This window comes from Poeciliopsis prolifica, unplaced genomic scaffold, assembly GCF_027474105.1.
Source record: "Poeciliopsis prolifica strain line A6 unplaced genomic scaffold, Auburn_PproV2 SCAFFOLD002, whole genome shotgun sequence".
NCBI classification, from domain to species: Eukaryota; Metazoa; Chordata; class Actinopteri; order Cyprinodontiformes; family Poeciliidae; genus Poeciliopsis; species Poeciliopsis prolifica.
This window is the reverse complement of record NW_026562377.1, coordinates 14991842-15016541: the sequence shown is the minus strand read 5'-3', so window position 1 is coordinate 15016541 and position 24700 is coordinate 14991842. Positions and strand designations below refer to the sequence as shown.

At 38.8% G+C, this 24700-nt stretch overlaps 1 protein-coding gene across 1 annotated transcript in view; it reads right to left on the bottom strand.

Annotated features, from left to right (window-relative positions):
- Positions 1 to 23528, bottom strand: part of abl2 (c-abl oncogene 2, non-receptor tyrosine kinase) — a 30447-nt gene extending 6919 nt beyond the window's left edge. Inside the window, 11 exon segments of the mRNA XM_055051634.1 lie at positions 1552 to 1710; positions 1937 to 2026; positions 2369 to 2521; positions 2791 to 2975; positions 3070 to 3247; positions 3348 to 3432; positions 3588 to 3860; positions 3957 to 4252; positions 8808 to 8834; positions 8837 to 8935; positions 22941 to 23528. Coding sequence (XP_054907609.1) covers positions 1552 to 1710; positions 1937 to 2026; positions 2369 to 2521; positions 2791 to 2975; positions 3070 to 3247; positions 3348 to 3432; positions 3588 to 3860; positions 3957 to 4252; positions 8808 to 8834; positions 8837 to 8935; positions 22941 to 23157 — 1762 coding nt within the window. The 5' untranslated portion in view covers positions 23158 to 23528.
- Positions 23529 to 24700: the final 1172 nt, after the last annotated feature.

Below are 24700 nucleotides of genomic sequence, written 5' to 3'. Positions count from 1 at the left end.
AATGAAAACAACTTTTTATGTACTTGTATGATAATTGAATGAAAAATAGTGCAATGTATATCAAAATTAAACCAGTCAAATTAATTATATTTCAGGTGAAAATTTCTTACATGCATTTAACATATCTTTGTTAATATATTTGAAATACTTGACCTGAACTAACCAACTGCTTTTTTTTGGGACCAGGGTACATTTTATATTTTGATCTTCCCCAATAATGACAAAAAATATTTGTCAATATGTGCCAGAGGACTGACAAACTGTTCACACAACATATGAGATATTAGGTCAAGTGTGTTTATATATAGAGTGTTCTTTTGGCTAAATCACTACCCAACTGTCCCTTTTCAACCCTTCTCGCAAGAAGACAGACAGTCTCAATAGGGAGACCCTGATTTTTAAAGACATCCAGGATTTCAAATGGAAATGGACAGATTCTCTCCAAGGCTCTGCATCAACATTTTGTACAACATTGTAGCTTTTTTTTTTTTTTTTTTTGACATTTATTGAAAGATCAAAACAAAGGCAAAATCTTGCAAATGTATCCTTATTACTGTGCTTATTCTCCTCCTACCATCATTTGCTATTTGGCTGATTGATGGGTGTTAGGATTTTGGGGTTGAGTAAACATGGCATTTGTTTTTGCCATGTTTTGTGCTTGAATTGATAAAACAATTCATAAAAACAATCATCAAAAACAAACTCAAATGCATAAAAGGGAAGAAAATTAAAGAGCTGTTAACAGAATAAAAAATATGCAAATATCATCAAAATGTTATTTAAATACAATAAATAAGCAATAAGTTAGCTACATTAAATATTAGATGTGCTATCTGGAACACATTTGTTACAATCACAAAGCATTGGTTAGGAACAATAAAACAATGCAACACACACAAATAAATATCAAGTTAGATTAACAAAACATACTCGTGTGCAAATCATTGTTCAGAAAAAAAGCTGTTCAACTCCTTAATATACACAGGAAAGATTGTAGAGGACTTTAGGAAAGCCATGCAGATTTTTACATTTAGCTAAACAGGGATTTCTTTAAGGTACAGCAGAGACATATCGGCCAAACAGACTTAAAAAGTAAAGTTAACAAAACGTTTAGGAGGCTGGTAAGTCAGAAACTGATTTAAGATGCTCTAAAAGGGTAATGAGAACAAGAAGCTTCTATTACGCACTTTCCTCTCCATCATCCCAAGGACAAAGCACAATTCAGAACTTTTCCCAAGTCTTTTATTGCAGATCTTTGCCAATTTTATCAAATATGTTACATTTGATAGTTTTTTTGATTGAATACTATAAAACAGTGTGTTTGAACACAACATTTTTTATTTCACTGGAAGTGTTGGTCATCAAGGCGTTTTGAAGCTCTGAAAGACTCTGGGTGAAGCGACGAGCTGGTGAGAAAAATCACAGCCTGTCTTTTGAGCCGGCGTGCTTGGCGGCGCTGCAGCTGCTTCTGCGTGTCGGCACTGTTGTTGTCAGGCAAACCTGCAGAACCGTAATGTGGTGTGGGGAGAGCGTGGGCATGCCTGGTTGTACCTGAGTGGCTGTGGGTGCTGTGGTCAGAGTGGCCGTCCAGTCCACCCTCGATGTTTTCCTTGTTCTCCGTGTGCTTGTGGAGTGTGCGGGATTTGGAAGGCAACAGGGGCATATCGTGACTCACAGAGTGCGCCGTCTTACACAACTCCTCTGCAACCTCTGCAGAGGAAAAAGAAATTAGATTACATCTATGCCAATTTTTTGCTACAGATACATTTTCTCCAGAAAAAATATGGACCAATCACCAGATTTCTCAAAGAGATAGTCTGTAAGCACTAGTGGAATCAAATCTTTGTATCTAGATAAATCAATATGATGATTGTAAGGCTTCAGCTAGCCAAGTTTAAGCTTAAGAATTAATTAGCAACTGAGAAAAAGTGATTACCTTCTGAAATGCTGGAGTCATGGAACATTGTCTCAAAGGCCTGGTGTATCTCTGCAAATGAAGGTCGATCTAAAGGACTCCACTGCCAGCCTGTCAGAAAAGATACAAATGGTTTTAATACAAAAAAATCTGCAATATAAGCAGTAGAAAATTAGATACAGAAAAGGCAGTAGTCAAAAACTGTTTCACTATAACAATTGTATTTGCTAAACTCAGTATTTTCTGTAAATCCACATTTCTACCCACAGTTTTGACAGGGGGTTTTTTTGTGCAAGTTTTTATGTTATTGTTTCAGCTTTGTAGTTGTTGCATGCATAACAAAATCAATAAATGCAGTTGTTACTGTGCCTCTTTTACAAACTTGTGCAACACTAAAAATGTGTTGCACAACCATTTAATCAATAGGTCATATGTAAAACACATGATACTTACATGCTCTCATTAGTTCATAAACTTTGGGTGGACAACCTTCAGGTTGCTCCATGCGATAACCTTTCTCCAGGAGATCGTACACTTGAGACAAGTCTATGCCTGGGTATGGAGACATGCCATAGGTGGCAATTTCCCACAGTAGCACACCAAATGCTGTAGAGAGAGACAGGTCAGTAATAATCCAGCACATCTTTAGATTGATTATTCTTTAACTTTATTGCACAGTATTGTAATTGCAGTTGGGTTGGACAATATGCAACTTGATCAGAGTCTTTGATTGAATTGAAATAGACTGATTTAAACTAAACTGGATTTGTATGACTGGAAATAAACTTGAGTTGGCATTTGTAGAGCTACATAAATAAATCAAACTAAGTGCACAGAAACTTTGAAATCCTCTAAATGAACAGGGGTTTGCTCACCCCAGACATCAGATTTGATGGAGAAGGTGTTGTATGCAAGGCTCTCTGGTGCTGTCCATTTGATGGGGAACTTGGCTCCGGCGTGGGCAGTGTAAGTGTCGCCGGTCATCAAGCGGCTCAGACCAAAGTCCGCAACTTTAACAACGTGATTTTCACCCACCAGGCAATTTCTTGCCGCAAGGTCCCTGAGGAAAGAGTTTAAGAGTAGAAATTGAGGATATGCCAGGAAAACCATCCATCCATCTCTATATCTGCAGACGCACCAAAACACATGCATACCTGTGGATGAAATTCTTCTTCTCCAGATATTCCATAGCAGAGGAGATTTGTGTGGCCATGTAGAGCAGCACCACAGCATTCACCTCAGACTTTTCACAATCTCTCAAGTAATCCAGGAGGTTGCCATGTGGCATGTACTCTGTCACAATGTAGAAAGGAGGCTCCAATGTGCACACACCTGTGGGGGAAAAATGAGTGAGTGAATCTGTCATTGAAAAAAACGTGGCTTTTCTGCCAGCATGAAAAACATTGAAGCGAACGAGCTACTTAATAATTACCAAGTAGCTGAACGAGGTTTGGGTGTTTAACCTCTTTCATAACCGCTGCCTCTTTCAGAAACTCGTCGACTTCCATGGTGTCCTCCTGCACAGAAAGAAAAAGGAAAGATTATCAAATGTGTAATTCCTACAACCACCTGCAGGTGGTGATCTATAACTATTCTTATGATGCTCTAGTCATCTCTGCTACTTTAAACACTGCAAATAGTTTTCACATATGAATGAATACTCAGTTCCAACCTTGAGCGTTTTGACAGCCACGGTGAGGTTGTACTTCTTCCAAACTCCAACATAAACCTCCCCGTACTGGCCTCCTCCCAGCTTGTGCTTCATGGTGATGTCTGTGCGCTCCATCTCCCATTTATCGTGAATGGGGGAAACGCCGTACACAGTGGGCTTGTTGCATTTGGGTGCAGGGTAGTGAAGCGTGGTGACCAGGCCATCAGGTACAGTGGAGTGGTGGTGGACCAGCTCAGCCAGAGTGGCGAAACGGCTCTCGGATGTGACGTACACCTGAGGGAGTGGAAAGCAGCAAAGGTCAGAGTTTAGATAAATACGATTTGGAAATGCAAAACCAAGAATATTCATTGAAAACAGTCATGCCTCCACCTTTCCATCAGTGGCCGTGTTGATCCGGTAGTGGTACACTCTCCCCTCGTATCGCAGAGAGATGGACAGCTGGCCAGGGCTGCTTTCACTTTCTCGGACTAGAAAACTGCCGTTGATGAGGGAGGAAAGCAGGTACTCTGCAGCGCTGCGGGAGACCGGCCCGTGGTACCAGCTGTGCTTCTCCAGACTGTTGACCGGCGTGATGTAGTTGGAGGGCACCCAACCCTGGCCGTTCTTCGACCGCACCTCACTCCATTCTCCACTCTGGTTGTAGCCTAGCACACGCAGCTTCTCACCTGGAGACAAAACAAATGAGGTGAAATTAGCGAAAGTAGCTTTGATTACAGGGTGCATCACAAGAACAACTTCTAAAAATACCAGAGAACAAGTCAGGATTTGAATTAGTCTCAGAAGCATTAGACACCGATTATTTCCACCAGTTTTTGGTCCTTGGAGGTTGTTCCAGTCCAGATTGCGGTAACATTTTAAATGCCAGACTAACACAGAAGGTGTCATGGAGATGACACACCTGCCTGTAAAACTAGATCAAACACTGCTGCAACAATGGAGATGGCGGAACAGAACATCAGTCATACAGGGCTAGGCAAACCCAGGCATGTAGCGACTTTGTTTGTTGTCTTTGTCTGACGTCAGTACAGGGCACATAAGGGAGTGTAGACACCAATGTGCTGAAAGGAGGCATCGGTTAGCCAAAACACTGAAGGAACAGAGGTTGGAACATGCCTGCTGGATGCAGGTTAAAATGAAAATATATTAAAAGAGATAGATTGAGATGAGAAGAATGCAGATTGAGTGGATCCTACAGGATAAATCGTGATTCATTTTAAAATCCAATTAAATCTACAATGACTGTCATAAGTGTTAAAAAAGAAAGAACATTTAGAAACTGTTCTGGCTGCATTGACTCAGTGCCTTCATTCAATTAAGAGGTCTGTAATTCATCACATTCTGCTTAATTAGACTTTTAGTAGTAATGAGTTTTGTATTTCATTAAAAAAAGAAGCAGTTGCTACTATTTAAGAGATTTAAAAGTTATGTACTATGCTTCCTTAAACAGGTTAGGATAGGTTAGGATAAATAAACCATGTTCATTTTTGGCACAAAATAATCCTTGGATAAGTTGATTTTACGGCCTATTTGGAGATCCTGTCACTTTAAATCTAAATAAGACTCTGTTGGTCACCGCTCTTAACTCAACCTTTATACTTGCACGTAAAAATGGCCTCAAACAGATCTGCAATTCTACAACAGTACATTTTTGAAAAGCAAAAGTAGAGCCTCCTGCACAACCAACAACAACATAGAAAGTGGTTTCTGAATAGTAAGTCAACAGCACAACATTTGTCTTTTTCAGCAGCCATTGTACAGCACATACAGTGGTAAAACCAGCAGAAACTCAACTGCGGTTGTCAGGTAAATACACGGTACCCATTGATTGTAACTTAGCAATTGGAAGGTTTTTGAAACTGCTTGTATTCCAGGCACCAAAATATATTAACTTACTGCCATAAAACAAAGGGGAATTTGTTTTTAGTGCTTTGTTAGTAGGTTATTTTTAGAAGAAGTAAAAAACCAAATGGGAATTGTACAAACATTTTTTATTTTGAATAACAGGTTCCCTTTAAGAGCAACATATTCTAATAAAGAACATAAATTCTCTGAGAAAAAAAGGCCTTTGGGTATCTGCCACTTACAAGATTTTTTTACAATTTTTTTTTCCATACTCAAATTTTGAGAAGCAAATGTTGAGGATGGATACACGGACCAGATGATAGATGGATTCATGAAAGGCTGAGAGAATAGATGGACAAACTGGTGGACAGGTGAAAGGATGGAGGGATGCTAAATGGATACAGGAAAGATTGGAAGAGGTATGGACTGCGGTACGGGCAAGAATGAATGACAGATTAAGAGGAGGAGGAATGGATCAGTTTCAGGTGAATGACGGCAGAGGGAATAAATTCTGAAAATCAAATTTCTATTCTCTTAACATACTGACCCAGCCCTGGAAAACAAATCATATTGCATGCTTTTCACAATTGTATAAGAAATGTGCATATAGTGACACCAAGATAACACATGATCATGTAGTAGGACTATAGAAAATTACAAATTAACAACTGATCATCCCCATCCAGTGGTCTCCTGTCTGTGGCGCTAACATTGTGGGAGTGGATTCACTGACTCCAGTTTTCATCAAGGAAGAATTGCCCCAGCTGGCATGAAGAAGAGACAAATCATAAGCAGAAGACACGTGTTCGCTCTATCCTCCTCCTCCTCCACTGCTCATTCACCTGTTATTATTACAGTTGAACTGATTTAATGTTAATGCAACCATTAGAGCCAGCCAGTTTCCTCATGCAGCCAAGCCTGGGAGGACACATGTGCTGGCATGTGGGAAGAAATCTCAGATTCACTCCATGAGTCAGGGTCTAAACATCATTTCCATCCTGGGCAGCTGGCACAGAAAGTCCACAAAATAATGAATTAACAGACTGCCACGTTTAAGGCTTTAGATCTGTTAGTATCATGAGCCTGCCTGTGTTTGAATCTGACTGAATCTGCATCAGTAACAGAGCATCTCTGCTTTACTGTGTCATTATTAATATTATTTGAAAATGGCCTCAAAACAATTGTTGTTCATTGCAACAATTACTGGGACAATTTTGTAACAGGTCTACATATATAACTAATTAGTATTGGATTTTTATTTAACAAAAAGAATTATTAAAGTAAATATAGTGGGTTAAGGTTTTCGATTGAATAAAAATTTAGACATTTATCTATTTGATCCAACTAATGGATAAAAATTTCAAAAATAAAATAAATAAACTTTTTCACAAATAACTAATCAGAGCCAACTGAGGAAAATGTCAAGTTCTGATTTCTCGTTAATCACTTTAAACATCTCAGATTTTTGGGAGAGTATTTTCATGTATATGTGCTAAACGAAAATACACACACACAAAAAAACATAATAGAGGAAAATTGGGAGGAATAAACTGACATTTATGCCTTTAAAAGTGTAGTAAAACATAACCTGTTAAGTCATCTCACTCTTATTGAATTTATTTTATCCACTGCTTTACTGCTGAATGTTATTGAGGCCAATTCAAAGACCTGTACCTGTTTTTCATAGTTTGTAATTTTCTTTTAACTGTGTAACTTTTTGTGTTGTATTTGTTGCTGCTTCTCGGCCAGGGCTTCATTCAAAATGGTTTTTAATCTCAATGAATTTTCAACCCTTTATTGGTTTAAAATTAAAGATAAGGGAAAGAAAATATCTGTAAACCTAACCATAGCGTATATAAACATAGACGCATAAAAGACTGTAAAGGTCCTCGATGATAAAATCGATAAATAATCCCTCTGCTCTCTATTATACATCCATATTGTTGATTACTTCTTCAAAAAAAACAAGTGTTTGTTTTACTTCAGGAAATTATAAAACACATAACACCTCAATGGAGGAGTAAATGAATTGAGAATTAGATTAGTTTTCTTATCTGCTTATATAATGAGGTGTAGGTGTGACTGATACAGAACATTCCCCCGGATTAAGTTAAGCTTGATCTGACATACTTGTGTCTAAATGGCAAACACTGTAATACTATAACCTGGATGATTACAGTGATGACGCTTCACTCTAATCTGTTGCAACAACATTCATACAGTATGTGTTTCTTACAAGGGCGGGGTGCTGAACAAACGTAGTCATGGAAAACAAACACCTGAAATACATGTCCATGATGTTGCTAAGTACCAAACCTACAGGATGACGGAACCAAAGAATGTTGTAGGGTGAGAGAATTGAGTTTCCATTAAATTCAGTTTGTAAATTTTGATGCAGTTTAATACAACTATTCTGGGTGCACTTATAAATCCCTCAGATTTCCTTAATGCTGAGGGATCGGCTGATACATGTGAAACCGATCAAATGCAAAGATCTTATCTACCTCTGCACAGGTCTAAAAATCAGCCATTCTCCTCTTCTGCTCTGCCTAAGGAAGATTTGACTGACAAACTCACCATGTCACATCTGCAGTTAACAGTTACCCCACTGTAGCACTGTTTCTTGCCATCTTTAGCAACATTTTAGCCCCCCCAAAAATATCTATCCATCCATCCATCCATCCATCCATCCATCCATCCATCCATCCATCCATCCATCCATCCATCCATCCATCCATCATCCATCCATCCATCCATCCATCCATCCATCCATCCATCCATCCATCCATCCATCCATCCATCCATCCATCCATCCATCCATCCATCCATCCATCCATCCATCCATCCATCCATCCATCCATCCATCCATCCATCCATCCATCCATCCATCCATCCATCCATCCATCCATCCATCCATCCATCCATCCATCCATCCATCCATCCATCCATCCATCCATCCATCCATCCATCCATCCATCATCCATCCATCCATCCATCCATCCATCCATCCATCCATCCATCCATCCATCCATCCATCCATCCATCCATCCATCCATCCATCCATCCATCCATCCATCCATCCATCCATCCATCCATCCATCCATCCATCCATCCATCCATCCATCCATCCATCCATCCATCCATCCATCATCCATCCATCCATCCATCCATCCATCCATCCATCCATCCATCCATCCATCCATCCATCCATCCATCCATCCATCCATCCATCCATCCATCCATCCATCCATCCATCCATCTACCTATCTATCGATCTATAAATTGGTATTGGCAGGTCAGGCTTCTTAAATATTGGTAGGTGCCCCCCTAGCCACAATATAAACACACATTTTCAGTGTACATTACAAATTATTTTACCTTTGGTGATGCTGAGTGTGTTGTCCCACTTGCAACAAAGTCATAAAGTGCAACAAAGAGGTTGGGGTCACTCTCAGTCGCCCCCAGCAGGTTTTCCTTGGAGCTCCATCGCACTGCTTCCGTCAGAACTTTTGGGAGAAAGGAGAAATTAAGGGTTAGCAAGTGGCACAAATCAATGGCTCAAAAAATAAATAAAAAAGTAAGCATCTGGTGCTGACAATGTAAAAAAATGTCAGAGAAACTTAACACAGTAAATTTCTCTAATCCAGAACTGTGGTATTAAGTCTGATGACCTTAGAAATGAAAACTCTCTCCTTCTGACTGACTACCTTTCTGTCCTGCATCAGTCCCCTGACTGAATCCTGTGCGAAGCTGCAGGCCGCTCAGAGCTGCCCATTCATCTTCAAAGCTGCTGTTTGCCTGAAGGCACCTCAAAAGCATCACTTTACCCAATGTGCTCTACAAAGAGCTCTGTTATCACTGACTACACACAAAAGGACTTCTGCGTCTGGCCTGCGCCAGGTAAGATCTGAGGTAGGAGTGTTTTCCATCTGTGTGTATATAAGAGAAGAAGAAAGAAAAGGGAGGAGCAACAATGCTAAATGGGTGCCAAAACGCACACACCCACCTCAACACACACACACCCGATGATTAGCTGGTACAGCAGCTGCTGGAGTTCATGCATGTCTGAACAGCTGCTCAATGACTAGAAGAGGACTGCATTTGAGGAAAGTGAACAATCACTAAAAGAGCAAATTACTTGAGGCAAAAATAAGTAGTGGTGTGTATAGAAATACTGGTTTAATTTTCTCAAAAATAGATGTCTCAAACACATCCACTTAATCCTTTCAACAGAACACAACCTCATTTGTCAAAAAAGTGTTTACAGAATAACTAAAAGATACATAGAGTACCGTTGAAACTCACACAACCTTGCAGAACAAGGTTTAATGACTTTCAAAGTCCCAGTTCAACAACAATCATACCAATAACAGAATGAGGTTCAACCCTGAAACCAGCTGATCCATTAGAGATTCCTGCTGGACGATTAGTCAAACTCTATTAAGTAATCTTCAAACCTGATAATCTTGCTACTATTTGTTTTCAAGCTGATCAACACTGATCAGCTGATCTGCCTTTACGTCAATGGAGAACTCACAAAAAGTTTATTTCTAACAGTAAGAAAAGCTCAGTAAGAAATAAGAATCTGTAGTTACTATTGCCCAACTAGTGGAAAAATGAAACCTACCCCCCCCAATGAGATCGAAGATCTGCTACGCTGATGTAACAACACCCACTGTGGTAACAGGAAATGAGTGAAGACTTATATTTGGTCATTTTCAGTATCAGTGATGTATTAAGTCATAGAAAGAAAAGGGATGAAATTGCTAATATAACATTTTAAAAGCATTTTAAAATGTAAGTTTCAATTAATTTTGATCTTTGTCTAATAACCCAGTGCTATTCCTGGTACATGGTATAGTGGTCATCTATGCCATCTAATAAATACTTGGCATATTACTCGTATATATTCATATATTATCATCCAAAACAGGCTGTCACAAAATTGTGATCAGTGCTTTGCAATTTTTAAAATACAATAACTGCATATTTTCTTTCATTGACATGTTCAGCAGTAAGTCAACTCTGCTGTTTATTTAAAAAACACCATAAACAGATGAGAAGTTAATACAGTGAGCAAAGCAAATTAAGTATAGTACATTTTAATTTTAAAAGTTTTTTCTGAAATTTCCCTTTTACTCATGTCAACATTTTCAAAGTTGTGATCTACTCTATAAAAACTGCTAAACCTTTGCTTTTCTAAAACCTTCATATATAGTTATTGATGAATGATGGCTCATTTCTATATTGTTTTTGGACAGAATAATTGAATACCAGTGTTTGGTGTCAAGAGCCACATTGAACTCTGGAGCTGCAGACAGACATAGTTTCGGCTAAACATGTTAGAACATGTTCTGATTTTTTTTCTGTAATTTTGCCAACATGTGTCTAGTACAACAGAGATGATACTGAATGCTCACATTCATACTTTTCTGCAAAAACTATTCATTTAGCTAAAGGGAAATGAGAGAAATTAAACTTGAGTATATGTAGCAGCATAGAGCTGAAATTAAGAGTTTACCATGTATAGATATGAAATGGTTACCAATGTAACCAAGATTTCAAAAAGTCATGGTTTCAGAACAGCTAAGGGATTCCCACATAACATCCTTATGGTTTAGTCATTTAAAAAAAGATCCTATAGAAAGTGATAAAGTTTTACCATAGCGATGTTCTATGTTCTACCATAGCGCTGGTCCGATGTTTAGCAACATTTAACTGTTGCTGCTCTCCATTACTCAGCTGGCTGCAAAGCTGCTACATGTTATCTTAGACTCTAAGAAGGTACCAGGCACGGTCAGTATGCCGTACTGACTGTGCCTTGTACCATAAAGACAACATGACCTCCCTGCTTCTGCAGATCACCACATATTAAATGAAGTTTCTTCTTGTCAATGTCACCACATCGACACAGCATTTGCCCACCTTTGTTCTGAAGAAGCATACACTGCATCGCTGCAGTGGCCGTGACCTGGCTCAGCCACAATTCCCAGTACATCCTCTGTTTCGTTGTGATCAGCTACTAATCCATGTGAAAAAAAAAGGTGGGTTTTAACAGCCTTCTTAAAAAAATTACAGGCGGGAGCCACTCCTCTACATCATCTTGTTTATGGCGAAGCACAGCGGCACCCTGTGTGAAAGAAATTATTTCCAGACGTCCTTGAATCAGGACGTCTAAACATCCAACATTACAGCAGTGATTATCGGCCTCCAGCTTTAATGTGCCCTGGGAGCAGTGAGACTTCTGAGGTCCACGTGGAGAGCACAACCATAACTTACGGTATCTGAAGTCTAATGCGCTCAGAGAGGCAGAAAGTGGCAGAGGGAGGGTGCTGAACCAAGTGTGGTTGAGGGGAGCATGTGTGCACAGAGGTTGAGGTGGGGGGTGCAGACCTGGGAAAAGTGAGCTCAGTGTGATTAGCGTGTGCACTTGTAAGAGTGTATAAGGGCTGAAGTGGTGCTGCGGCCAACAGCAGATGGTTGGTGCTGGTCCTCTGGGGGGGAGAGGTACCACTGACCCACGCTTTGTTCTCTCAAAGTGTGTGTGTGTGTGTGTGTGTGTGTGTGTGTGTGTGTGTGTGTGTGTGTGTGTGTGTGTGTGTGTGTGTGTGTGTGTGTGTGTGTGCTGCACACGCCTGCAACTGCTGCAGCCATGCCAAGCCAACTGTCAGAGCTGCTCCCGTTACACACTACATATCGCAACACTCTTCTCAGGAATGTTTTAATGATATACTAATATTGTGCCAGTCATAGCTGTCAAAGGCCTCAATCTGAAGAATCTAAATTCCAGTCATCACAGAAAGAAAAAAGGCTTAATCAAAAACTCTGTCACAGATTATTTAGCAACATTTCAATTAATTTTTTATTTTAATTTCGAATAGTATTAAAACAAGCAGCAAGATGCAATTCACCTTCTCCTAACTGGTATCTAATGTGCTGAAACATTTGATTGAGGGAGCAGTTGGCCTGCGTGAGGTTTGTCGTGTGTCGGCCCGGGTGCTTCGGCGTGTTGCGGAGAAACCACGGTATTGTGTCGAGCAAAGCAGAGAGTGTGCTCGCGAGTCTGAGAGGAATGCCAAGCCCACTCGCTCAGGACAGCTGCGACAGAGGTGACCCTGCTCCCAAAGCACACATAGCATGCAGAGACGCATACCTGCATCGCATTCGCACAAATCAGCGCTGACACCGGTTTCCCTGGCCCTCCCTGCAGCTGTTTGTTGGTGCCCCTCAGTGCCAATAAAACTGTCACTCCATCGAGCAGCAGCCACGGGGAAAAGAATTAAAACACCGGCATCACTTAAGACACCCTAATCGAAAACAATACTGATTGTATGTGAAGTGCACAGAGTAGAGAGGTAAGGTTGTATTTTTAGCTGCTTGAGAAGAAAACATGGCAGCAAAGACATCCAGAAATAACTCGCCACATAGTGGTTGTGGTGCTGAGATAATCGGTCGGCCGCCTGCAGGAAGCCTGAACAAAAACTCTGAGACAATGTTGCGGATGAGACCCACGTACACAAGACGTTCCATAAGCCTATATGGACAGGTCTTATCGTATCCGAGCACTTACTCATACACAGACAATGTAGAAGAGAAATATAGGTGGGTCAGAGACGCATTAGACTGAGGACGCTCAGGGAGATTCACTGGCGAGTCAGAGAGGTTTTAGAGAATAAAAATTAAGCTTTTGGCATTTTAGTTCAAGTTCTGTCAAGATAATACGACGTAATAATTATCTGTTGGAATAGAAAAGGTTCTCCAAAAACCCCTGAGAGGACTAAATGTCAGCTGCTGTTAAAATACAAATGAAAGTTAAAAATATTATTTGCAAGACTGATGAAATGTGTGAACCGAGTTATTTTAAGTTTCTTTATTTTCATATTAAACTATAAAAATACTTTTCAATTACAGAAATACTCAGAAAAACATATTTTTTAGAGCTTTGAAAAACTAAAATTATTACTTTATATAAATATATATAACTCTAAAGTACTTTATATTGCTGGGTTTCATTTATAGAAACAACAGACTAAGATTTTACACTTAAACTTGGATTCTAATGTATTCCAGACAAATATGACAAGAAAAATATTCTAAATCATGTTGTGGTTTGAGTGACTGGTACAGATTTTCTTCTCAGTGTCTTTTCAGTGGTAGTGTTAACAACTGTTAATTTTCAGCCCTGATTACAGGTGTTGATGTTTCACAAAGTGTACTTTACTTTTTAAAGTTTAGAGACATGGAAAAAAACATTTGAATATGTCAAAAAAATGTGTGGCAAGAAACAATCCAACAGCAGTTCTAGATTCCATTTTTTTTTACTTTTTGTAATGCAAATTTGCTCTTTTTTTATTGTGTGCGTTTTGTTGCACTTCAAAACTTGTGTTGTATTATTCTTAGATGTCAAACCATGTGTCCTTAATGTTTATCTGTTATTTGATATTTGCTAAACTAAAAAAAATGCAGATATTAATGTGGCCTTTATAGAGCTAAAAAGGTTTGGTTATATAAATTTAATGACCAAGAGAAAGAAAAGAAAACTGATCAGTGGACAACATGAACAAAGTGATTTAACACATTGTCAAACAATTGCTTCAGAATGTCACAAAACCCTCTGCAAATGTTAAATGGAGCAACCAAATTAAACAGGCACAAAAAGAAATACTATTTGGTTTCAATTACCTTGCCACAGTCCCTATGAAATTACCATTTGCATTTTGGGAAGCGGATAAACAAAGAGCGACTGAAAGGAAGTCAGTTGAGCATCAGACAAAGGACAATAGTCTCCATTAAGCTACTTCACAGATAAAGATTTACTTCATGGTTATAATTTGAAAACTTACATAACATTCTGAAATCTTATGAATGCAGACAGAAAAAAGTACTTTTTAGAGCTCTGCATAAACATCACATCCAAACCTGTATGCACATGTCCTCTCTGCATTTCTCACTGACATTCACAGGAAAGACTCACAACTCTCTCATTGATGTTGCAAACCTGTCTGGAAAAAAATATATAGCTGCACATGACCATACAGGCCCTTTGGATGGCCGTCACGTCGGCTGTCGACAAGTTAATAGACAAATAAAGCCTGAGAGGAGAGACATATCAGCCACGACCTATGGGGCAGAGCAAACCTCCAGGAGTGGATCAGAACAGGAGCCGGCTCTCGCCGGGCTGCCCCTCTCTGGGCCTGTTATGGCTTAGTAATGGGCTTTAAGTGCTTCCCCTCTGTGTGTGCTGGAAACAAAGCTAAGTGCTTATATGACAGCAGAGTGTATGACTAGCATATGATGACTTCCAGGGGAAAAAAACCTCACCCACTCAGCTTATACACACAGATTACCGGTATACCTACATATAATGTAAAGCTTAATATGTTTATTCAACCAAAATGAAATTCTCCAACATCTCACAAAGGTTAGTTTAAAATAAACAAGGCTGCAGTTATGTAATATTTTAGTTAACAAGTAGTCCCAGGAACAATTTCTCAATTATTTGGAGAAACATCCAAAAGCAGATATCAGTTTTTTCTCAATCCACAAGCAGAACAAATTAGAACATACTACAACAAAATGAATGCACATATCTCTGCATCATCTACAGTCAATTCACTATTTTTTATTTATGATACAAAGTATAACTAGGACACAAGACCCAACAGTCATCTTGGTCTCAAGTTGATCCAGAGAGTTGAGGATGCCTGTAGCAATAAGAGCTTTTGTTTAGTCACTCAAGGTGCCAAAGTCAAATGACGGTGCACCTTCAAACTCAAATGAAGGAGTCAAACTCAAATGACTCTGACAACTAAGCTGTCAGAGTCCAACAATTTAGTTGATAATCAAAACTTCTTCCATTTGTCATTTAAAAAAGTATTTTATAAAATTTCTAAGAATATTTGTTTGCCAGCTCACAACTGGATCCACTGATCGAAGTTGTTCCTTTCCACTGTCGCATGTTTGCTCAGCAGAAGAAATTGCCACAAAGTCAGTAAGTTGATGCAATTCATTTAGCTCCAAAGAAAGAATTTTACCAACTTGCATTATATTCTGAATTTGACTACATTATGTTACAAGTGACTGAACTGGAATCTGTGCAGTTACAGTTTATATGTTTATGTGACCGAATTGGACTTACTCACGTATTTTTAGACATAAACTGGATTCATTCGTCTTGCAAATATCTTGAAATATCTGTGATGTGTTAGCAATTTACAAACAAACTGAACTCAATTGACACCAAAAATAATTAGTTTTTTACCAACTAATTATCAGCACACAGTACACTAGGTTTAATAAACAGATTATCTCACAGACTGTGGATAATATGTGTAAAGACACATGGGCCCTGTTTCATACGTGTTGTGCAATTTTGCAAATAATTATCTTAAATCTATTTTTTTTTACACCTCATTCCAGTTAAAACATTATGAATCTGCTTTGGTCGGTCGCAATAAGCACTATATCAATGAATGCAACGTCAGATCATCACTTAACTGTATTGATGGAAAGTTGAGTGGAAGAAAAAGGTGTGCAAGTGGCACCCTCAGAATGTGAGGATTGGCAAGCGAAGGCAATTTCAAAACAAGCTACAGGTTGCAAATAAAGCAACCTGTGTTTCCTTATCACCTCAGTAGAATAGGCTGATCAAATCCATGGCAAACTACATCGATGCAGTAATTAACGCAAAATCATATTTCATTATCATTTTTCGGGGGACCAATAGGCATCTTTAAAATGACTAGCATGATGCATGTATGCACTGAATATAATTTCAGTTTTTTATGTTATTTTGTTCAGGTTAAATTAAAAAGTGAACTGTTATTGTTACAAGAATTTTTTTCTAAACTACAGGAAAGTCATTTTTAGGGATGCACAAATATAAAAGTTTGGTCCGATGTTAATATCCGATATTAATATTGTTATTATGGCAGTATTTACCAACATTTAATTTCATCAAATTTTTATTTGATCATCAGAATAATTGATACATTACTCGATTGCTAAAATAATAATTTACAACAGCCCTAACTTGAGATAAGCTGAAATATTTGGAGATCCTCATCTTCTTCCAGTCCTGTGAATTACATAACGCATTGCCTCAAGACAATCCTGAAAAGATGTTTCTAATTGAACCCTGAGATTTTTTTCAGCCCTCGAATACAAATAAGGTATTTGCAGCAAATATTTGCTTACTTTCTCCTAACATAATCACACTTGTCAAGGCTTCCGTTTTTTCCAGAAAACTACCGCATTTTACCTCCCTCTCCAGCTGTCCTCCCGTATTAGTATTTTCTCATAAATATCCAGTACTTTACCCCCTTTGTCCCTTCAATGCCCTCTATTACTTTACCCCCACCCTCCAAATGTGTAATGTTCTCTTTCCAGAGAAACATCAGTGCGTGGGGTGTTCACGGTGCCATGTCCCCACAGGTAGAGAGGAGTGTTCACCACAACAGATTTAATTCAAAGGCAGGAATGTTCCGCCCCTTGTTACGCATCTTCAAACTTTGCAGTGAAGCTTTTCTAAGCCATCAATCTGCATGGAACATCACTGCAATTGCCTTTTCTTTGAGGCTTAACTTGCTGATTCAGGTTATGATCATTTCAGATGTTTCTGGAAAAGAGTCTAAAGCACAAAAAAGAGGGTGGGGTGAGGGGAATGGCGGCGTGTTCTTTCCTCCGAGTCTAAAACATTGATCTTGCATGACGGATTCTGCCAAGCAAAGATTCTGCACTTCACTTTTGTCTTACACTGTTCTAGTTTCAAATCACCAAACTAGACTCAAGCTAATTCAGATAAGAGCACCAAGCACAATTTCTTTGTGAATCTGCAAAACTACCATTATTTAACCTTGATCAAGCTCAAATTTTAATAAGATAACTTCACTTTATCTTCAAGCTCTATTTAGTGATTTAAACAGATTTCTGGTGTTCTTTGAGGCTTGAATGGCCAATTCCAATTTTAACATATTATATTTCCTCACTATAAAACATTAAAAATTGAGCTTCAGGTTCTTTGAGGTAATTCATTTGAACACAAAAGAAAGAAATATAAGGTCATTCCTATTTATGCGACGATGTGCAAGTCCAACAGACTTTTAAACTCAAAAATGTGCATAATGTTTTCTGTAGAAAATGGAAAGGTGGGATTTCTTACTTCGATGCAAGGGTGGCTCTTTTTTAAATCCAGTATTTTTCAAAATTAATGATATAAAAAAAAATAATTTATAGCCTTTTCTGTTAGAATGATCACAAGCATCTCACTGAACATTTGAGCGCAATAACACCCCACAGTGACCGGATTAAAGGGTTTCCAACTGATCAGTTTGTTAGATGATTATTAGAAGCCGGATAGCTGTATAATCCTCAACAAAAGCTGCACTATTTTACATGTTCCTCAAAAAAATTGTAAGGAGTTAAAGAACATGCAAAACTGTCTGTATGATTTTGTGAATGTGTGCGACAGTTAAGTGTGTACAAGAGTGCATTTCCAGCCAAGTCTTCAGCCTGCAACCCACAAGATAAGCAGCAGTGATAATGCCAGCAGTAGAGTACTCATCCTGGAAGCAAATCAGTGCTTAACAGGCTTGGCACAGAGACCGTCTCTCTCTCTCTCTCTCCCTGGATCTAACTCCTGCCCTGAAACACTACCACAGTGTAAGAGTGAAAACTGGAGGCCACTACAAATAATTTGGCGAGACTCTCCAGCGAAGTTTAAAACCCTTGAGTGTTTTCAGGCTGACAGATGGAAGCATTGCTATACCATCTGCACAGCCAATCATTAAGTGTTTTGATTAATCCCAACTCTTTAATGACAAAAAAACAAAAGCTATAGAGATGAAGCCAACAAACCAACACTAGGATCTGCAGTTCTGGGAACTACCGATTAGAGTCGACTGATAGCAGATGCAAAGGCTTAAGGCTATAACTGGGGCTGAGATGCTGCAGGATGCATTCAGTAAAACATTACAGCATTTAAAAGAGGCAAACTTTAAAACTTAAAATAACTGTCTAGCCATTATTTAGTTCAAACTAGCAGCAAATCAGATACACTCTGATTTATAGCATTTTTAGTTGATTGTCCCCTTTAACTACATTGCTAAGATTTTGCTCAAATCTTATCATAGAATAAGACATGAAATCCATTTATTTATACTTTTTAATCTCATTATAGAAGAAGATATTAAATCAAAATCTATTCACTTTTGCTTGTGTTTTAACACCAGGTTACACTATATTGTGAAAAACAACACTTTATGCTTCTGCTAGTGGATATTATCCGATTTCACCAGCTGGACTCACCTGTTTTGGCCTAATTTCAAATTACTCCTAACCAGAGGAGAGTGGGTTGCATAGTTTAATGATAGATGGGTGTCCTTTTATCCACACCTTAACAGTCTAAAAATATCAATAAAAAATGGACAATAAAGTCCATTAAAATCTACCCAGCAGCCAGTGAAGTGTCTGAAATTTCCCTTCCCTAATACTTCACTGCTGGCTATACGTATTCTAATAGTTGGGGCTTCAGGCCATAGAGTCAACAGAAAAGTGGATTTGCCACTAATCTAATTTCACCCACGATGCAAATCAGCTTAGGTTGTTAAAACCCAGATCCAGGAACCTCTCTTCTCCTCTGGACAGACTTAACAGTGCAGTGCTCAGTAGTAAGAGCCTAAAAATGAAAATCCACTCAGCTGCCCTAAATTCAATGATCTGTTTAAATCATAATCACTCTTGATTATTTGTCAAGCAAAGAAAAAAAAAAAAAAGAAGGAAAACCCACCCTCTACCACAAGTGTTTTATTTTATGCCATAATTGCAACTACTGAACCCATCCAGAGAGAGTACCTACATACACATCCAGATTCTTTTAAAATCTAATCAAGTGTGGCAAATAAAGAAAAGCAACAACTTAGGGAGCAAGTATGAAAGATTTGTTAATGAGATGATTTTAGGAAAAGTTGTACTGCTTTTAATAGCAAAGGTCTCCCAACACTGCAGTGACAATAATCAGGTGAAGTCACTGAACTGTGTGAAATCTTGACGATGCAAAAAGGAGTGAAACCATCAATGAGCCGTGGCCCACGAGCCACCAATAACAATCGACCCAATTCACCAAGAGGGTGCTGTCGGACTGGCTCCGTTTGATTCACCAGAGGTGGTCTGCTCTTCGTCTGACCTTGTTTAGCTCAGTGGTTTTGAACTGACCTGTCTTTCTTTACGGGTAAATACAATGAGAAGACAGAGACGCTGAGTCAAAGATGAGCTGAGTAAAAACTGATGCAAACCAAGCAGGAAACAAGGCCATGCTTTCTAGCTGGCAATGCTAGAAAGCATGGCCTTGTTTTTAGTTCTCACACAAAGGCTACTCATGTTAACAGTTTGAGCAGCAAAATTAGTTTAGAGTAGGATCAGCTGTTAATTTCTGTAAAAACACAACATCAAGTAGGTCTTGAAAATTGTGTGCACTGACATGTTTGGCTGCTTGGAATCCAGTATTTATTGGCAATCATAGTGCAAGAGATGGAAATACAGGGTTTGTAATAATTTAACACTTTAAACCTGTTGGAGAGAGTGTAGCTGTATTATCAGCCAACACCACACACAAATCAAACTGGACAAGACGAGACAGGAGCAGGGTAATGACAGGTCATAAAGACTCTTATTTTGAAGTGGAAAGGGAAGTAGTTATGAAAGCACTGAAGAAGCATTCGCCCATTTTGAGAATTTGATAGAAAAAAGTTTAATTTAGTACATTTCAAAGCTTTCCGTCACTGCAGAATTCAAGAACTATTCAAGTGTTTTCAATTCATCTAAACTGCAACTTAGCCACGCTAATCTAAAGACAGAAATCTGACAAATCAAGTCTGAACTGAATAATTCTGCTCTAAAGAATTTCCCATGACCCCACTTTAACTTTTATGACACCAAATTTATATTTGCAATATATTGGAGAATCACCAGATAACATAAGTTGGAAAACCATTACATATATCTTTACTAGTAAACCTGGACTGAATTATGCAGATGCTTGTATGTTTTGCTACATCCCTATATAATTTCCACAATATTCTGTCGCTTTACTTACAACATAACGGATGTCAAATTGGTTAAGTGTGATCCAAATCAATGTCAATGGTTCAAAGTCACAGAGTTTAGTTCACTACAATATAGTTTAATCCAACTTTAGAGTAAAATTTTAATTACATTCAAACCACCAATCCCTTTAAAGAAGACATATTCCTATTTATTTGGATTTTGTGCAGTAAAAACCTAATTATAAAACAAATCCATGAAGTTATAATATCAAGCATTATAGAATTTGCATATAATATGCCACATTTACTAAATGTAAACTTGCAACTATTAATTTTATATATTTTTTTCCCTTTAAATACAGTACTTTCACACTACATTAACACCTTTTTTACCTTGCAATACCCCTGTACTTTCCACCCCTGTCTGCCAGACTTATTTATTTAAATGTATGTTGTGCAAGAACAGTCAACCATTACCTTGCGCTCATCACATAAATACATCAAAACCTAAACTTTTGGAAGTTTAGGTTGTATGAACTTGTATTTGTGACTGACATGACAAACTAACTCACAAAAAATATGTATTATTTACTACAACCTAAAGTGAAACTGCTGTCACTTGCAAAGATGGATGGGATACTGCTTAATCACAGCTCTGCCAATAGACTATCAGAATACAACATTAGTTTGATAAGCATTGGAGGACTCAGTAGCAAGCTTCCCCACTTAAAGAGCCTTTGTTCTATCATTGTGTGCTGTGAAGAGTTGCAGTCTCTCTGCAGAGGAGCTGTGTGAAAGCATCCTGGTAGCTAAAAAAAGGCTATTCTCGCCTCAACATTGGAGAAAACAGAACAGTGCAGACAGCGAGCCATGCTCCACTCAGAGACGGCTTTTGTCTGGCTGGCTGAGAGGACTGTGACTTCTGAGAGCCAAAAACTGAAAATGCTTTCCATTCCCAAAGGTTACACTTTCTGTGTGTCCTAACTGGCTGGGTCATCAGTGGAAACTAGACAAATTATGCCAAATCTTCCTTTTTTTTTTTTGGTCTTTTTACATATTTTACATGAAGCTACCATAATTTATTTAAGGAAACTTGTCACTCAAAAAGGGCTGAATTCTTAAAATGTGCAAACAAATGTATTGGTAGGATGTTAAGAGAAAGATTGTACATATCGTATGAAATGATGATCAACACAAATCATGCAGGAGGTATTTTGTTATCTTCACTTAAAAGCTTGGAAGAAACAGTGAAATAACAAGGCAGAACACAGAGTGAATAGAGCAAGCTGTTTCACCGCTTTTCTAGAGTTCAAAGAGAAAATCCTATAGATTAGATGCAGAAATGAGTTAGCCAGAGATCAGAATCACAGTGTTCCACTTGATCAGCTCTATGGTACATCACCTACAAAAAAAATTTCCCACAACTTATTTTATGCATGCAAACTCAAAGAAAAATGTTTAATCCACAAGTGGAGCAACCATCAGCATGGAGTCTAATGCACAGTTTTAAAGATTAAAATAAACCAGATAAAGGTTACAGATATGTCTTAATACATAAACAGGACGAATCTTGTAACTCATTTTCAGTAAGATTCAAAACTACAACCTCTGCCAAAGACCTGGAAAAATTCTTTTATCTTTAATATAGTGACTACTAAGTCTCTTTTACATAGTGACTTTGTAGTCACTAAAGTAAAAGAGAATCAAAAGGTTAAACCTAAACAAAAACTGGAACTCTGTATCAACCAGGAAAGGCCTGATCAGTGCATCTGTAGATAAGATCTGCAGATTTCACTGCCAATGCACAAAAACAGCTTTCAGGCAGAACTATGACAGAAAAACTGTGGTTTTGAGTCAGATGACTGGAACTACCTTTGCTCAAATCAGTTTAAGAATGTGGTCTTCTGTCTCAAAGACACATTACATAATATCTGGAAAGCTTTAATCTTTGATTTGACGAAATATAGCTTTATATATCTACTTAAACTTGCAATCAGCTCTACCAAGTAACTAAGCACGATCAAGTGACTGTCTATTGTAATATAAGCCTGAGGTATGTGGATCCTATTGTGTGTTAAATGGAGTGGAATTGCATGTCAGTCTCCGGAAGCAATAATCAGTGTTTCCCAACCAGATATCTGAAGAACTGCAGGGACGAACACCCTACAGCAGAAAGCACTGAACTACTATAGCTGTTTTCACAAGCTTTGAGGCTCATCAGACCACATGCCTTACTATGTTATGCTGGAACAAAAGGTTCACACTTTAAAAAAGAAGATAAAAGCAGAAGTAAATATAGGATGTATTTAAAGCTAAGGTTGGAACCTAAAGCTAGTTCCGCTAAGGCGTCGTTGACAAATAGCATGGAAATGCTAGCAGTGATTTAACAGCAGCAAAGAAATATGTAGGTAAAAAAACAACAACAAAAAAACAACCACCCACACCTTTACAGATATGGTTCTCTCTTTACCTGAATGCTGCGTGAATATATTTATCCCTGGGTCGGGCGCGTTGGTCACGGTTGTCCTGACCGGCGGCATCATGGTGCTGCAGCCGGGTTCCCGGGGTCTCCTCCCGGCGACGCTCCCCCGGCTCCCCTTCCCCTGGTGTGGCTGGGACGCGTGGGGCTGTGGCGGCTGGAGTCCGGCCGATGTAACCTCACCGACGCGGCCAACCTGCTGTCCCATCCCGGTATTTTTGCGTGAGGACGTTTGGGACCAAGCAAGCAAACCTCCCCCCACCGTGTCCCTACGGTTCACATTCCCCCGAGCTGCAGCGGCCTAGCCCGAATCCTCTCTCCGGTGTTCTCCACGAACGTGAACTAGCCCGTGTTAGCTGGCTCGGCTAACGATAGCGGCTACCAGTGAAACCCACCCAGCCTGCCTCTAACAATAAAATCACAACCCTGGGGTGTGACAGCAATTTTCTCTACCCGGGTGGTCCAGATGAATTATGAGGAGTAACGAAAGCTCTCCGAAGAGTTTGAACAGTCAAAGTGGATCAAATCAGAGCCGTTTTCCCGTTGTCGAGCCGCTGCGCGCCCCCTCTGACGCCGCCATCTTTACCGCAGAATAGAAGGATGTGTTGCACAAGGCGGGGGGCTCGCCTCGGCCCCCTGTCAGCTCCAGCGCAAACACCGGTGTTCTGGTTATCTGTGCTACCTCGTCAGACTTTCCTACTGTAGCACGGATAGATAGCCAAGTCTGTCAGTGCTTCGCGTCAGAACGAAACAGTATCAGACAGGAGGAAACAGGTTTTTATTAGAATTAAAATATTTTTCTTGATTATTAATCCGTTGTAGATTTTATCAAATGCAATGCAGCCACAATGTGTCCACTAAACTGCGCAGGTCATCTGAAATTATAGGATATTCATATACACTAATTCTAGACCCCTATTACACAGCTTCAATCCCACATAGTATTACTGTGAGCACACTTGTATTTTGTTCTCAAAACTTTTAATACTCTTGCTACAATTTTTTTTTTTTGAGTGCAGAACTTGCTCTCAGACAAAACATGTGCTCTTGGATAACGGCAGAAAAATTCCCCCATAGTTGTGCAGCATGCATCCAAAAAACCTGGATATGTGGAGGATGCCTCTCTCTCCCCCCAAAACTATCTACAGGTATCTAATTATGTTCGACGTCTGCACAGAACATGAGACGTATTGGGTGGGGGGAAAGTTGGTACAGAACTTTAGAGATGCGTCATCCTTCAGCTGGTATTAAAATCACAAAAGATGTAATTTAAAGTAATTGGATTGATAAATTTCCACTAGATTTAGAGAGCACAGACTCATCCGTAGAGTTCAGTCACTTTCTTATTCATCCAGTTAAGTTGATTAAACAACTCAACTCAGGTGCTGGAATGCAAATAATGTAAAAAAAAAATAAAATAAATAAATAAAATCTGCAATTTTCTACCCCTCTCAAAGACAAAAGGTACACAAACATTATGACAGATGAATCTAAACTTTTGCACAAAAGTGTTTTATATAAATTTACACAGAAAATGGCATTTAAAGAACACAAACTTATGGAAATTCTTTAGTTTTTACATTGTGTTGGGAACAATTCAGACACTACAGGTGCCTGAAAACTACTGATAATCAAATCAAAATCAAAAGTGCCATTTAGCCAAAACTGCTTTCAAAAATAATTGTGAACAATAATTTTACTACTTAGCAGCCCATAGTAGTATTAGATAAAAAAAATAAATTAGAACAAAA